The sequence below is a fragment of the Acanthaster planci genome, linkage group LG17, assembly GCF_054643075.1.
Source record: "Acanthaster planci isolate LZ-2023a linkage group LG17, COTS_SCS, whole genome shotgun sequence".
NCBI lineage: Eukaryota > Metazoa > Echinodermata > Asteroidea > Valvatida > Acanthasteridae > Acanthaster > Acanthaster planci.
In genome coordinates, this window is record NC_141793.1 from 937,039 (window position 1) to 953,287 (window position 16,249).

Below are 16,249 nucleotides of genomic sequence, written 5' to 3' on the forward strand. Positions count from 1 at the left end.
AGCCGTGATATTTCATTCAACTGAAGAGTTAAAGATTAAATCCCAACAAGGAATTAAGTTCAGGCAAGAAGTGGCTCTGTGTATATCTCCCTCCCGTCCTTGGAATGCCGATGGAAGTTTCCGGAGGTTTGACTCGAGAGAATTGACGATTTGGGATGAAAACCTCATCGGTGTGTTAACGTCAGGTGTTTTCTGTGGTCGGTCATGCAAATGAAGTAAGGTAGCGAAAAAAACCTGACGCTTTGTGACTTCTTAACAAAATCCTCAGTGATTTTAAGGGAGGATTTAAACTGCACCTTAAACGAACCAGCAGCAGCGAAAGCAAACGCCGAATGAAAGTAAGCAAAGTGACTGTATTTCTTCTTGACATCCGAGTTTTTCTCAAGTCTTTTAAGAGAAGGTGAGGTTTCAATTGAAGTTACTTTAAGCCCGCTGTCCTCGACAAACTGTGATGTGAAGAAGTTGACATGGCTGAAAGTGAAACGTCTTCAAGTCTCTGAGTTGTTTTTCTCCGATTTTCTAGTCCACAATCTGCAAAGTGCATCGCCCGACATAAAGTGGTCAAGAAAGAGATAAGCAGAACCATTCTCTATACAGTGGGTTGACTAAGGGAATAACACTCCGCTGATCAGAATATTTACTGAGAGAGTTTGTGAGACAGTCGCAGCCCACTCAGTACAGGCCAAGACAATCAGATTCAATCCATGCCAACTTTACACTGGTGACGCCTCCAAGAGAAATTATACCTTCCTCCAAGAAAGCAATAAAATCTAATAAAAGTCACAGTGAGTATTGGTCGATCTAGTCACGTTTTAGGCAGTGCTAGAAGGTATTTTATGTAATCAAAATATTCATATAGACAAGAATCTGTACTTTCATAAACATTCACTAACCTTCAGAGAGTCCTTGAGGTACAAACAAGTTTGAACGACTGACACGAAGCTATGGACCACGTTATTTTCATTAAAAAATAGGGATTGCACTCCATCAAAATAGTCCAGGCTCGTTTAGTCTCATATAAAGACTTGCCACCAGCTGCAAATTGGTTCATTACAAACGGCACTGACCAGATGAACAAACACAGGTATCCCAACGAACGAGGAATCCGCAGCGCGTGCCAGCCCATAAGGACAGCCGTGGATTGCACTTGATTCAGGGCAGCCCGTCAATGATGACGCCTGGTTAAACAACTTGTGAGATTTTTGACAGGTATTCGGTCGAGCCTGTACCGACGGACTGTTCTTATATGGCACCAAAACGCATGTTTTCGTTACAGTGCAGCAAACTGTTTCTGAGTTTTACGAAGAAAGAGTATATTATATGCCAAGAAATAAACTGACTCGTTCAAATAAACATTACAGTGTAATTAAAGTGGTTCCAAAAATGTTGCCGTAACTCTCTGTGTCTTTTTGTTTTCACCGTATGTCTGTTTTGGAATCATATTCATCGATTCATTTTAGCTTGCCGACAACATGATTTTATCACAAACAAATATCTGACAAAGCAAAGAATTGACCAAAGTGAACGTAGATGGCGCTGCTATCCAAAAGCGGTAATGAATGACCGATTTTTTCCCTCTTGTTTCCAAAATAAAATAATCCAGGGCCGTACAGTGGCCCTGAAGAGAAGAGAATAAGATATAGAATATTGACAAATTCGACGATTACCCCTAATTATGTATATATAACTCTGTAAGTATAATACTTGGTTGTCCTCTCAAACTCTCGAAAAAATATTCCGATTGGAGAATATCACGTGACAATACCTTGGTCCAGACTATCTAGCCTGTAGGAAAGAACTCTCCGATCAAAGATTTGCGAATAGGGTCAGGCTGGGTTGGCTTGGATAGGCTTGGTTTAGTTTCGCTCTTTAGCGATGTACAACGAACGTTGTAAATTTCCCCTCGACATTTTCTCCGATATCGTCGCAGCGCATTTTTTCCCGAGCCGAGCTCTTTCTGGCCAAGTCTTTTGTGGTCAATATGAAGGTCAATTTTTATAAAAATCGAAGGAACCGTTAACGTCAAACACCCATTGGTCGGCTAAAAATGCATATTTTTCTCATTGATGAACTCAATGCTTGGACCGACATGCATGGAGACATGAAATTCAAATGACCGTGCCAACGAAACTATAATGTTGGATGGAATTGACGTTTCGCAGATGTATTGCCAGAATGAGTGTTTTATCATGCATGCCAAGTTTCAAAGTAGATCGTTTGCGTGAGTCGATTTGCTGAGGGGGCAGACTCCTCCGTCCACGAGCACCGAAAACGCCCGGCTCTTCCAAGGCTAAAAAGTTTGATAAAATTCTCTGTCCTAACAAGGACACCGCCGCTCCATGTAGAGTCTACACATTTTTAAGAGAGCAATAAAAGGAAACCGACTGAGGCTTTACAACCAACACAAAATGCAAATAAAAGAAACTAGTCACGATCAGCAAGGACTTTCATCACGTTGGCTACAGATTACCAACGTACCACCAGCAAATGTGCAGAATTTGATAGCGTACGGTATACATGAAATTTCCCAACATAAATCTGCTCTGGCACGTAGACAGAAGGGTTCACAGTACTTTGTGACCGATTGAAAAGACCAGACAGTACATGTCATTTCAGATGCTACATCAAAAACGAACTGCTGACATCAATGAATATCATTTACGCGCACTGCATTATTACATTTCACTGGCTAAACACAGCATTTGCATTTTGCATTTTGTGAGCCACTACTGGCAAAGATTGGTATTGTAAAATGTGTCCAAGCTTCTGAAGCCAAGCGCTCGTGGATGTTGTCTAAGATTTGGACTGCGGTATCTCATCTTGCCAGAGGATACGACAGGTTGTATTTGGTGCATGCGACCAATGCAACTGCATATCTTCTAAGAAATCAGTTTTTGCCATCTCCGTGTGAGAAAAACGCAGGTGAGTGGGGGCAAACGAAAGATAGGCGCTCAATCCTTATATCTTGCAATAAAGCTCAACGATTTTACCACTGAAAAATAATATGCACAAAATTCAGTCTCGTAGAAAATGTGAAGAGAAATTACGACATTGAAACCATCAAAGACTTCAGAAATATCAAACCCATAAAACTGCCCTTAACGGTTGGTGAAACAAACAAATAAAAAATCTAGTGTTTAAAATAGCAAAACACAGTGGATGGAAGCAAAGGATAATACTGTAGGATAAGACATTTTGAAGTGCAACCGTATAGACGAGTTTTATGACGCATATCGAAGTATGGAGACAACAGGTTGGCATTGGCAGACCATAAACTCAAAGATGAGTGTATTCCAAGGCATCATGCAACATGATTTACGTGTACCAGCAAATACTGAAGTACGTGACTGCATAAATTTCTGATAAAAAATCTGCGTTTTTCCTTTTTTTTTATTCATAACATTGTGGGCTTTTGAAAAAAATATAGTTCACAATAAAACGTTTTGACCATGAAGGGTCACAGTTTGTAACATTTGCTTCTGAATATCTGGACTTGTTAACAAGTCTCGTTGAATATTGATATATAAATGTCTTCACATGTACGGACGAGCTAATTCAATTCACTTAACAATATGAGTAATTAGATATGGACATCAAACGCTAACATCTGCTTCCTCATTCGGTGAACTTCAAAGACAACCTGTTGCCTATGGCTTTTTGGATTACACCAACCTTTCAATTAAGTCAGACGATGTTACAAAGAGCAATGCTGGCATCAGTGTCCGTTTGTAGGCGTCTATTCGAAAGAGGAAAATCGATAAGTTGATGCTCCGGATTTTTCATAATGAGTTTATTCTAACAAACTGATACCGATTCCGAGCAAAAACATCCAAACTCTGCGAACACGAAGCATGACCCCAGGCTGGATTTGGACCCACAAAAGCCCGCACCCTTACCTACACAGATTACAAAAATCCAATGCACTTCGACCACGGGGCCACTTGCAGCACTCAACAATTCAATCAGGCCAGTCTCCTGTACAGTTCTCCTCCAGTTTTTAGGATGTTATTAACTTGCAATACATACGATGTATGTAAGGACATTTTAACGTCATCTTGTAGGTTTGGTTCCCATTAAGGTTCATGTATTGTCTTACATGTGACGCGACATAATCGTACTGATAACAGGAATGACAGCTGGTTGATTTAGATGGCTACCTGGAATACCATCAGTCCTGCCAACTGACACTCGTTTGTATCAGATAGCGGTGGTAGACACGACATCATGATCCATCGAAATCGCTTTATTAGTGCTACAAGAACTGCACGCGTGAATATGCTATAACGTCGGTTGAAGTAAGGCTACCCCTTCACAAGGTGTCCCCCCCCCCCTTTTGACATGGCGGTCAGTCACAGACATTTGCCTGATGATGTTTACTAAATTCTGTATAGCTTCAACCGACGTGTGCACAACTCGGTACGGCCAACATGTTCAGATTATGATACAATGAGACATGGGCGTAAACTCCTGTGGGATGGGGGGGGCGGATATCCCCCTCCCCACTTTTTAACCGGGGAGGTGAGCTTTTGAATCATCCCTCTATTTTAAGGCAGATGTTGAAGGATTGTTGGACTTCCCAATGACCAAAATGTATTCAATAGCACTCAAAAAGGGAAAAGCAATAAATATGCCGTTTTGATGTAAGGTTCTGCAAGAGTGTAGCACATAATCATGAACATTAGCCTTGTGGTGTCGACTCCCTTCAAATTTCTACAGTTGGGCAAGTCATATCCTCCACAATTCCCCATCCCGGTTTATTTCCTGATCCAAATTTATGCCGCTGGAAGGAGATATATTGTTTTAAATAGTATGACATGCAAGTTGAAGTGTTGAACACTAAAGGGTCGTAGACAACCTACTAACCTGTCGGTAATGGTGCTTGAGTATGTACATGCAGCAGCCGTAGACATTGTGTCCCATATAGACATAGCACCATCACTCTACATAATAGTTTCAAGTTCCTCACACTTCGAATATTTCGTATATGGATTTCATGATAAGGCTTTCTAGAAAGATTCTATTCAAACATGAAATGGGGCCTTTCGGACAGGAAACAGTGACCAAAATATGAAGATATATCCACAGAATAGGAACAGCTCTAAATTATAGAGCTACCATCTAAGGTGTGCCAGCTAAACTACATGTTCGTTGTTTGCTCTTAATATTGTTATGTGGCCTGACACGCCGCCTGGAACCATTATACATAAACCTCATCAGTTATACGACATCCAAATTCACTGGAGTTTCGATAACATTGCTGACACTCACGCCGACAAGACAACACAGAATAGATAAATCAAAAGTCATATCAGCAATGCAGTCATAAGTGAACACGAACCTTACAAAAACACCTGTTGGATTACGATCGATAGCCTAATGTTAAACATGGTGGGATACGCTGAAATGATCCACACAAACTGACAAGATTTGCAACATCAATCTAAAAAAATGTGGCGGGGAAGTGTTTTAATTTTTTGTTAACCGTTTACGTGGGGCAATGTTTGTTCAGCTTTGTTCCTACATAATGTTAGGGCTCAACATTTCACCAGAGATAAACCTGTCCTTGCAGATTTTTCTGCTTAAGTTGTCCATTCAGACGCCCAGCTTACACGGGAAGAATCCTAATAACTGCAGGATTACTGAAGGGCCGCTTACCCTCGAGGTATATAGAATACTAACATGCTAATCGCTTAATTGCCCGAACTTTCAAGGATCGTTCTATTTTGACAACAAAGAACTGAAATCTCGGGTCAAAGAGCATAATAGCATAACAGACATCAATGTTACCTACAAATCACCTCCAGAACAGTTTGATTGACAACTAAGAACCGGTAGTTTACAGTTTCTATATAATCACATAATAAATCTCAGGTGTTTTTTAAACAATTTGTATTTCGTTTTTATTTTGTTTTTAAAGTCCTTCATTTGATAGACTATAACACAGCCAGTGGCCACACCTGTAGGAAACTAATTAACTATCAACAGAAGTCCGACATTTTTTTGTGACACAGGAAGACTATTTTCCCACCGCTGGCGATGCCTGCGGCTGACAAGTTGAAACGATTTTGTAGGGAAAAACTCAGTACACAATATGCCCCGTGCCTGGTTCACCTTGGTATACCAGTCTGATGTCAAGTAACGGGTCACAGTAACAGACGCACCTTCACTTACAGCCGGAAGGCATAGGGGAAAATTCCTGTGATTTCATATCTGAGTGATTTCACATCTGAGTGATTTCACATCCATTCCATTAGGAACAACATTCACATGCTTTCCTCTACACATTAAGAAAAACCAACTCTTCCGCATCGACTTTTCTGAGCCTTCAATTTCTTACAATCTCACAATCATTCCAGTCACTTAGTAGCAGAGATGGAACAGAGATCCTATTTAGGATATCTCAGAGAAACAACTTCAGGCCATGGCTTCAGGCAGAGCAACAACGAAACCACTGAGGTTTTTCATATTTTCCAACATTCGAGCATGCTGGCAGGCATAATTGTTAAATGAAGTGTACTCTCATAGTCAGATGGTAGTTGTCCTTGGGTGTCATATTTTGCAACCATCTGCATGTCATAAGACTGGACTGGCATGACACTGCAGCAAGATGTCGCATCCATACCGGGCATTTGAAATCCCATGGCCTTCACGAATATGTTAGTTACGTTAGCGTTGATTGTCCAACATTGCATTCAACCAAGGCCAAACAAAGAAACTCTGTGTTCGGAACAGATTGCGCGTCACAAAATGACAACAAATACCGACAATACATTCGTGAAAGTCTGTCAACGTTTCGGCCTTCATCTCCTTAATATCTTACTCCCTCTGGAATTCTACGGGCACGTTAAGATTGTTTTCAATTTACAATCACCCTAATCTAACTTTACAAATTTAAAGTTTAAGGAACTACCAAGTTCCATCGCTTCATCCACAGTTTGAGCAACCATTCATGCAAAAATGCATACACCAGGCCATCTATTCGAACAAAATAATAACCGAATGAAAAAAAATAAAAACAATTAAAGATTGCCCCATTCCTCCGTAAACAGACAACATTATAAATTACAACCGGTGAGTTATAAACAATAACAAGTAAAGTAACAAAAAAAAAAGAATTTAGTAACCTGAGATGAGTTTTCTTTTTAACTTCCCTTCCTGTATTATTCACTTGTAATGTGTCATCAAACATAACAAATCAGTAGAGTATCGCATATCATGGACTATCGTAGAGTTTAAACATCCTTGTTGTGTGCTATTGTTAAGATGTAATGAGAAGAAACCCCGGGAAATCTGGGACCTACAATGCATTGTCCAGTTCCTACACAACATGAATAAACTCTTTATGAACCCAACAAATTTCTGAACCCAAATTAAAAAGCCTACCTAAGATCATTTATAATCACTGCGCATGGTTAGTCCCACAATATACCTTCACCAAAATATCTGGCATTAAAAAAATATTTTCTGTAGCTTACTATTTATCACTTCTTTATTTCATCCGCAGCATAACTATCCGCCCAAGTATTAGCATGCGACTAGATAACGTGAGTCTTCACTATCAATTATAAATACAGCCACAAGAAGGAAGCTGGGGACTTAATTTCCAGGTTTCAGTCTGAAAATTGCTCGTGGGCATGGTCATGGTATGGACCTACACTCGACCGAGACTGTCCACGTACGTTATATACTACTAATGGAATTATGAAGCCTATTCATACTTGTGGAAAGCGTAACCCCGATGGAGTTGGTCGACTTCCACGTTCGTATCAAGTTCCACGACATGGTTCATTCCTCAACGGTTAACTTCAATACCACTGCAACACTGATGTCGAGATCTCATGACACTGCAACACATGCATTACAAAAACAAACATACCAACATACTTCATCCGAAAATAAGTTTATCTGCCTACCATTGTTTCTGTCCTCGTTATGCAACGGCTCTCCCCCAATGTAGATAATTCAGTCCCCACTGCTTCCAGCCAAGCAATCTTCTTAGAATTCCTCCGGAACAATGACAGATATGCCCGCCAGTTTCTGAAGCACTCCTTCCGACTGGTTTGACAAGGTCTTTGGACAACTGCCAGTGTAAATCAAGTTTGCTCGGTAAATACTTCAATTCTCGCTCCCTTCTCCTGTGAACTATAGGCGCTTGGTTGAAGCATGGAAGAATTAAGTCACTCAGCTCCGTGTGTCAATAGCAAACCCTACGGTCAGAGATAACAGTCCGCACACAATGGATGTGGGTACATGGGACCTGCAAGAACATTCAGTCCACTGAGTGTCCCGAGTGTGTACAAAGGATTGACCGTGTACAAGGTCGCCAAAGGTCACCTGCATGAGTCTCTTGGTCCGGAATTTGAATAGACCAGATAGTTTCTCCAATATCGACAACTAGCTTGAAACATTGTGCAAAACTGCCATTTCAGACAATAACGAACAATGTTGTTGTTTCCTGCCTGTCTGATTGGCTTAATGCATGGCTTAACGCCAAGTATGTCCGCGTGATCACTGATAAGCACCGAATTACAATGTGTGTTTTGTGCGAACACTACCCTTAATTTCACAGCTGTTCTCAACCAGACACGTGTCCGCTCACGACCAGTGGCGGCGCTACGCGGTGTCAAGGGTGAAAATGCACCCTCTGAAAAGCCGCTTGCACCCACGTTTGCACACCACAAAAATTTTGTCACAAATTCTGACAGGGCGATCAACCTTTCCGTTTTACGATTCCGCATCATATTATAAACCCAGGAAAATGGTGGCTCATTTGCATCCACGCGATTATGCTTTGCCCCACACTTGCACCCACAGCCCCCGAGGTCTGACGCTGCCAATGCCCACGACGGTCAGTGATGGCGCCCTCTCAACGGAGCACTGATGAAACCTTTGCAAGTAAGATCAGAGTTAATTTGTTTAGCGGTTTCATTTGTAACTTTCTTGCGGTGTCTAGTCACGATGTAGCCAAGCACATGGCAAGAATAGGAATCGTCACTGGCAATATTTCGCATTATAAGTCTTTGATTAAACATGACGTGGGCAGAGAGTGACCTGCAATCAATAAAAAAAATACGATATATGGAAAACGTTACATGGTAAGTAAGGCAATAAACGGGTGAATTATTTAACATCAGTCCATCTTCCACTCTGATGCTGAGGACGTCACAGTGTATTTCATTTTTAGATCATGATTTCGCTCTTTGTTCTAATTCTACAGCCTGTGATCACAATTGTTCTATTAGACATCTGCTCGAGCTGTCTGTAATGAAATTGTTTATTAAATTAAGCAAATTTCTCGAATACTCTTGAAATCCGAGTGCTTTAATCTGAATACTCTTGAAATCCGAGCGAGAAGCATCGTTTTCACTGGCCTCACTGTTGGGGTGAAATCTGGGGTCCCCCAGAGTGCACGGCACATTTTTGAAGGGGCTCTGAGATCAAAGGAATAGGTGTCTTAAATTTCACGAACTTAACTTGAAGGGTTTGGCATCCCGGTAGGTACATCCGATGGGGCGCCTCCTCTTCCCCATGTTTTCGGGTAAACGTGATTGCGATCAATTTGACACTCACGCGATTTCTTGTGTTTTCGGGTAAACGTGATTGCGATCAATTTGACACTCACGCGATTTCTTGTGTTTAATTTGGCCTGACCTAAGCAACCAATCCGCCACGCAAGTTGGTTACTTGGAGAAGAATCCTACAATGAAACGCAAAAACATGGCGGTTTTGTTGAATGATGCGAAGGAAAGTTGATGCCGCTGTAAATAGGTCAGAAAATTCTGCACGTGTACGTGCTAGTTGGCTCCATGCAGTCAAAGTTGTCAAAATGTGTAAATGTCCGTTGCTTTTGACAGTTCGAATTCACCTTACAAATCTAATTTCTCCATGGCCTTTTGACCCAGTTTGGCACTTCGAGTAACCCGAGATCGTCCCAAATTTGCTTTATAATAACACACCTCGCATACTCGCCTATACCTATGACGACATCACAGGTAAGCGCGAGGAAAGAAATTAAACGCGCTGTGTGTGGCGGTGGACACAAAATGTCTGCATTACCTTTTCCTGCAGGCGCTATCCGCTCCGAGCGGAACAAAAGAGGGCGTGGTTTGTTTGTTTGTTTTTTTTTTTGGTTTTTTTTTGGTACTCACCGCACAGGCGCGCAAGTATATACGCGTTTGCCGCGGAGCACGCTGAGTACGCGTATCTAATTTGCGCCGGCATATGTACGGTCTTTGCGTATACGCAGAACGCGTGCAAGAAACTCGCTTGTAACCACGTGTCTTTCTTTTCGCCGATTAGGGATGCACTTCAGCTCGGGGCGGATTGGACAATACCTCTCGCGCTGGAAGAAACAAAATTGTTACCAAAATGAAAAGGGCTAAAGAGGGCGCTCTTCATGTAAACACAGCCTGCGTGAGCATCCCCAGATATTTGGTTTTATCTTCCTGAAAAAGGAAGGTGTATGAGCCTCACGAGCCCCCTCTCCCAAGACATGGCATGCCATTTCTCCTTTGATATAATGTTAAGTGAAGACTATGGCATGTAAAACTGATACTCCGAAATGGAGATCCCTCTATAATTAATATTTCCTTATCTAACAGAAATATCTCTGTTAGAAATGGAGGTTTCTCGGGATTAAATGTAGACTTTGCATACCATAAAAGATGTATTTGATAACAGGTGCATCTTGTCAATTTTTTCTACGTAATCTTTTCGTTTATCATTATCGTTTTTCTTGAAGCACGGCTACAAGGAAAATCAGTTACTCAACGTAAGCAATCCAAATCAGAGACATTCGAGAAGTCAGTTCAGTTTCCATAACGATGATAAATTTATTCACATCATCCTAAAAGAATGGGGAAAATATAACTTTGTTCTCCAAAAATAAGAAGGTCACATCCAGCTGTTGGCTATGAAGGTTTCAATGTTTGCATTTACATGTACAGATATTCATAATTGGTAATGATACATTAAATGATTTCCAATAATCAAATCACAACATTTTATGCGCTTGCTTGTATAGTTAACATGACAACGATCTATTTTCATTTCTGCACCACCTTCATACCACAATATGCGTAAGCGGTAACCATGTTGGTAACAAAATCAGTCTTTTATTTTGTCCGCGAGTCACATAAAATCACATCTAAAAACGACGAAAGTAACGCCATCTAAAGTAACAGCTTTTCCCTACCACAGAGAGATAAATAACCCACATTTTTCTAGTTACATGCTTTGAGCTAAATAATCGGAAAAATCAATTCAAATACACCTCTTAATCGGCATTGCTTTTTTTATACTTTAGGAAAATAACTTCATTTCTTACATGGGCCGACACACTCAATAAGCAAAAAACAGATAATGGAATGCATCAAGTCAAAAGGGCAAACAAAATGTTACCACTTTCACTATTCTTCAAGCATTGTAGTATTTTATAATCCAAGTATGTACATAAAAGCGACATCAAGGGAACACCGTTTAGTACTTGGTATTCTACGATCTTGATGAACGAACAGCGAAAATTCTCAACAAAATAAAAAACAAAAAATTCTGTGGGGACATTCACCCAATTCAAAACACAGCACACCACAAACGGAATAGCTAATATACAAGTTTTTTTTTTCAAAAAAAAAATATGAAATAGATTTTTACGCAGAATAGTCGACTTTCTCCAGCAAGAATCGCAAGATGATGTGGCGACTACATCAGCACAGCAAACTCCCCGGAAGCGTTCAAATATAGCTTACAGTCCCGGGTGTTATTTTGAAAGAGTATTTCATGACAATAATGGACTTAACATTTCAGGTTGTGTAGACTGAAGCACCTATCGATTTCCCCTCATTAAAATTAACGCCGACTTTATATTTCTCACCAAAAACAGTCAGCAAAGACGCCTTTGGCGACAAGAATGCCAAGTTCAGTTCACTCACAATATTAAACCTGCAACACCAACAACATCCAATGTTCTGGATAATTATGGCAACAATAAATTCAACAAGATTTCGGTGAGATGTTTGCTATATTATTTGGAGAAATAACTGCCAAATATCAAGATAAAAACCACCAGAGGCACTAACATGATTACGGAATACTTCTTCAGTTTTACATATTTTACACTGTACATACAACACAATACCATACACGAAGAAACTTCCAACTTTCCTTCAACTAAAACACATCCGTCACGGTGACAGATTTCTGACCCAGAACAAATACGTCAAATTTGTACAAGCCTACAGACGCTGAGCTCCCTCCAAAATACTTCCTTAACCCAAACACTCCTCAATCCTTCACCTGTTGGAGGACTGAGGAGTGTTAGGGTAAAAAGAAAGAGTCTTACTCTGTTGGTATTGAAAACAAAAGAAACGATCAATCGTCTCCACTCAGGCTTCTTTGTGTATATTTGTTGTCATTTTTTTCTTTTATTTTTTGTTGTTTTTTTTTTGGTATTCTTTGTAATTATTTGTTTAGACAGTGCTTCTATAACAAACAATAATTAGTACGATGATATGCTTATGGAAACGTTAGCACATTCTGTTTACTCGGGTGACAGAATCACCTCCCCACCACCGCACAAATCGTACTGAAAGGGCTCAAATCGGACTTCAAAGAACATCTGTACAAATTCCAACCACAGAGGGTTTAATACCATTTTAAGGTTTTTCCTTTATATTTCTATACTCCTCAAAACTCTACAAGCCACAACCGAACCAAAGAGAAAAAAAATTAAAACTTTCATCAATTTTCCCGAGAAAAATGAGAATTTCTACTCATTTCATTCACATGGACGTTTTATCTTGAGACTTTTTTTCAAGTTTACGACGGAGATAATTTGGTTTTCTTTAAGTGTAATACATATATTGAACAGCATCTATAGTATTACATGTAGATAGAAGTTAAGTAGTGAATAAACAAATGCTTGAAACGGAAAGCAAGTCTGACACATTCATCTGAGAGACACAAAACCAAATCTATCCAAGGATATTTGTCATTCCAGTGGGTAACGGAGACTGTCAGTATTTACACTATCTGCACTGGTGCCAGTCAACTCGAAGTTGCCTCTGTCGACTTCTAAAGCCGAGGATCATATTTGCTGCTTGGGAGTAGAAATCCACCGTGTTCACGCAGCGACAGCTTTCTGTTCATATCCAAATGGGAAAGGATTCAGAAGCCACCATCTTCCAGTATTGTGGCTACCAAGTTTCTTGCATCATCACAATCAGCTGGTATAAATATCGAAACCTCGTGAGTTTTGATTCCTATTGAGGTGGGGGTACCTCACGCACGCATTGCGGGAGTCTGTCAGACAGGTGTCCCCTCGGGAGCCTTTGGAAAGGCTATCGTACCATTAGGTTTCGATGATGCCCAAGGTTTCTTACGAATGCACGGTAACAGTGGGCTCCGCTGGATGTCCTGCTTACCAGTCACTGAATCGGGGGAATCTTCCCCGTCAGTCTGGCCGCGAGAGGGAGGTTTCTCTGCGTCGGCTTTCTTCCTCGGAGATCGGTCGTATGCCTCCTCGTTCCTACCGGTATCGCAACAGGCCGGTCTTTTGTGGTTCTCATGGACCAGTTCGTCGGCGAAAGTTACCCTGCTGCGCCCGGAGGCCGTTTTTGGTCTGGCCAAACCCGGGGCCAGACTATTATTGTTGTTGTGATTCCCACCTAGGACACCATTATTGTCATGGTCAGTTTGGAGAGCTTTCTTTTCTGTGACGTTTGAAAAGTTTCCATGAGGGCCCAGATCCCATGTACCGTGATGTGATGAGTCTTGCGTGCCGTTCACCTCAGAGGTAGTCCCGCAGGCGTTGACCGACAGCAACGGTAGCTCATTGCAATCCCAGTCCGATGACTCGTTCAGTCCATTGCAACGTGCGTTGTCTCCTTTCAGTGCGTCCAGCTCAACGTCATTTATGGGCTGAGTCTCACTTTCATGGCCGTTGCCCAAGCTGACGTAGGACTGCATGGTCTGAGGCGACGTGGGCGCCTCGGAGACTGGCGTCAGAGGTTGAACCTCATCCATGCGGATGAAGGGAGGCACCTTGGCGCCGTTGGAGTAAACCTCGGGTGATGAGATGTGACCACCAGGTAGCTTGAAGGCAGTCACATGCTCGCTTGCACTTCCTGGGCCACCGTGGCCGCTACGACGTCCGCCAAAGATGCCCAGGTTACCAAAGCTGGTCCTGGTGTTGGATCCTCGGCGGGACACGACACGTGTCGGTAATGTGTTCTCTTCCCGCCATCGTCGGATTTTCCTCTTGATCACGTTCTGTACCTGTTCAGTTCAGACATGGGGAAGACAGCCGCTTTGAAATTATACTTAGGGCAAAAACAGCGACAAAGCATTCACACAATGACGAACAAATACAAAAGGAGTTCCAAAAAAGCAGAGAAAAGTTGAGCTGAGGTGAGATTGGGATTAAGAGACCTACACGAAATGCCCAACAAATGGGTTGCAGCAATGACTATAAAATATTGTGACGTTTTAGGGCTTTTAACAGAAAGGTATGAGCCCCCCCCAAAGGCTTTGACTATTTCAATCTTTGACTTCATGGTTTGTTAAAAGGGCAAAAATAGTGGTACAACCGCGATGATCAAACCTCTAAAAAAAGAAATTCGGGGCACTAATATCCAGACAAATTTTTCCCTAAAGCAATTCTTTAACGAGTCCTTAACGAATGTCTTGCCATGCTTGAGTTTGATTTAATTTATTTCCATTCCTCGCATTAGTTAAAGAAGCAAATAATTAAATAGCACGAATACACAGGGTAATGTATAGAGGACACCTGGTCGAAATATAAGCTTACATGAGGACAGGTTTTCTTAATCTAATGTGTAAAATGAATGATGCTTCTAAATAAATACACTACGACAAAGACAGAAAATTTCAAAGGGAATGTCATGATAGAAATACCACTAATTGGAACCTTTGAAGGGTGGCCTTTCTAATTTACCTCCTGGTTTAAAAACACGTAGATAACCGCCACGAAGAACCCTTGTAAGGAGCTAAGCAAAGTGCTAAAATACGAATAGATGTAGAAGGACGCTGTATTGGACTCCTTTTCGGATACTTGAGCCGGTCCCAACAAGAACAGGAGGTACGTCACACCAAGCAGGGGTAGCAGGAATAAAGTCCCCTTGACACCTTTCCTGTAAGGATGAGATTGATTGATGTTTTGGTTATTCCAACCAGGAATACAAAGTACCTGAATGATTGCGGTCACAGGAGGAATAGTGGACAGCTTCATTCTCTCGGCTCAGCGTGCTAGAAGGGTGGAGTGCTGCTACAACAAAATGTGGGAAAGTAATGAAATTGCAACAACTTGAGCCTGTCTCAATATTACAACATTTAGGATTGCTCTGCTTGTAAATGTTTTGAGCTGAAACCCGGAATATTTGTCAGTCCGAATGACGTAAAAGTAAGTTACGGTTCTCAGAACTCTCTCTTCTGCGTAAAATTCTCGATAGCAAAACATTCACATGACCAGGATACAGATAGAGTAGCCGGTAGCTGTTATTGCTGTTATTAACGGGGCAACAATGTATTTGAAATAATAGAAAATAGGCTCTGTCGTGTGCTCTTTAATGTGGACTGCCAAAAGGTTTTTTCCCTAAGTTATACGCTGGAATACTGGCTTACCGATACTGCTGGGTTTCTAGTGAATGCGAGGCTCTAAGCTTGGTCACCAGGATCGCCATGATGTGTATCAGGAAGTAGAGATTGACCGCAATGACCAAGAAGATAGGTGACATGATGATGTAATTGTGTGGGTCCTGTTCAGGGCCTGTGTTAACCCAACACCTGCAGAATGGAGAGGCAGGGGTTATATTCTCTATTAGGCTTTCTTGTTGACTACGTGTTAGCCCTCAAACAATGGTCTTTACAAAGGCATTTGACAACAGATGCACAAAAGCGTGTCCGCAAAATATCCCAATAACTTAATGAATGAATCTAGTTAATATTCCTTTGCTCCCAAAACAATTGTAAGAAACTCTTGATATCAAGCCGAAGCTAAGAAGATTTCATTCAAATGATGCATTACGGAGATATTCTAGATAACCTAACACGACTGCTGTTTGGTTCCGTCCAGTGGGATTTATCCCAACACTCAAAATGGCGTGCTACGTACAAGCCATTTAACACCCTATACCAAATGAGATCACTGAAATGGCTCAAAGAATGAGGATATTGAAGTGAACATAGTTCTGATGTGTTATGTTGAACTGCTTTTTATTTTCCATCAGCAAAC

At 41.3% G+C, this 16,249-nt stretch overlaps 2 protein-coding genes across 5 annotated transcripts in view; both read right to left on the minus strand.

Annotated features, from left to right (window-relative positions):
• LOC110976690 (corticotropin-releasing hormone receptor 1-like) overlaps positions 1–8,528 on the minus strand; it is an 84,967-nt gene extending 76,439 nt beyond the window's left edge. Inside the window, exon 1 of one of the 2 annotated variants that reach the window (XM_087147749.1) lies at positions 7,914–8,528. Coding sequence is in view for 1 of the 2 variants with exons in the window: in XM_022230210.2 (XP_022085902.1) it covers positions 7,914–7,916 (3 nt within the window). In the remaining variant the exon portion in view is untranslated. The remainder of the gene's footprint in view (positions 1–7,913) is intronic. The other variant, XM_022230210.2, reaches the window with a different exon arrangement.
• A 2,279-nt stretch (positions 8,529–10,807) lies between these two features.
• Positions 10,808–16,249, minus strand: part of LOC110974889 (corticotropin-releasing hormone receptor 2-like) — a 64,813-nt gene continuing 59,371 nt past the window's right edge. For all 3 annotated transcript variants that reach the window (XM_022226869.2, XM_022226891.2, XM_022226860.2), the window contains exons 9-11: positions 15,640–15,801; positions 14,954–15,149; positions 10,808–14,274 (exon numbers count right to left, since the gene is read on the minus strand). In XM_022226869.2, the coding sequence (XP_022082561.1) occupies positions 13,303–14,274; positions 14,954–15,149; positions 15,640–15,801 (1,330 nt within the window). In that variant the 3' untranslated portion in view covers positions 10,808–13,302. The remainder of the gene's footprint in view (positions 14,275–14,953; positions 15,150–15,639; positions 15,802–16,249) is intronic.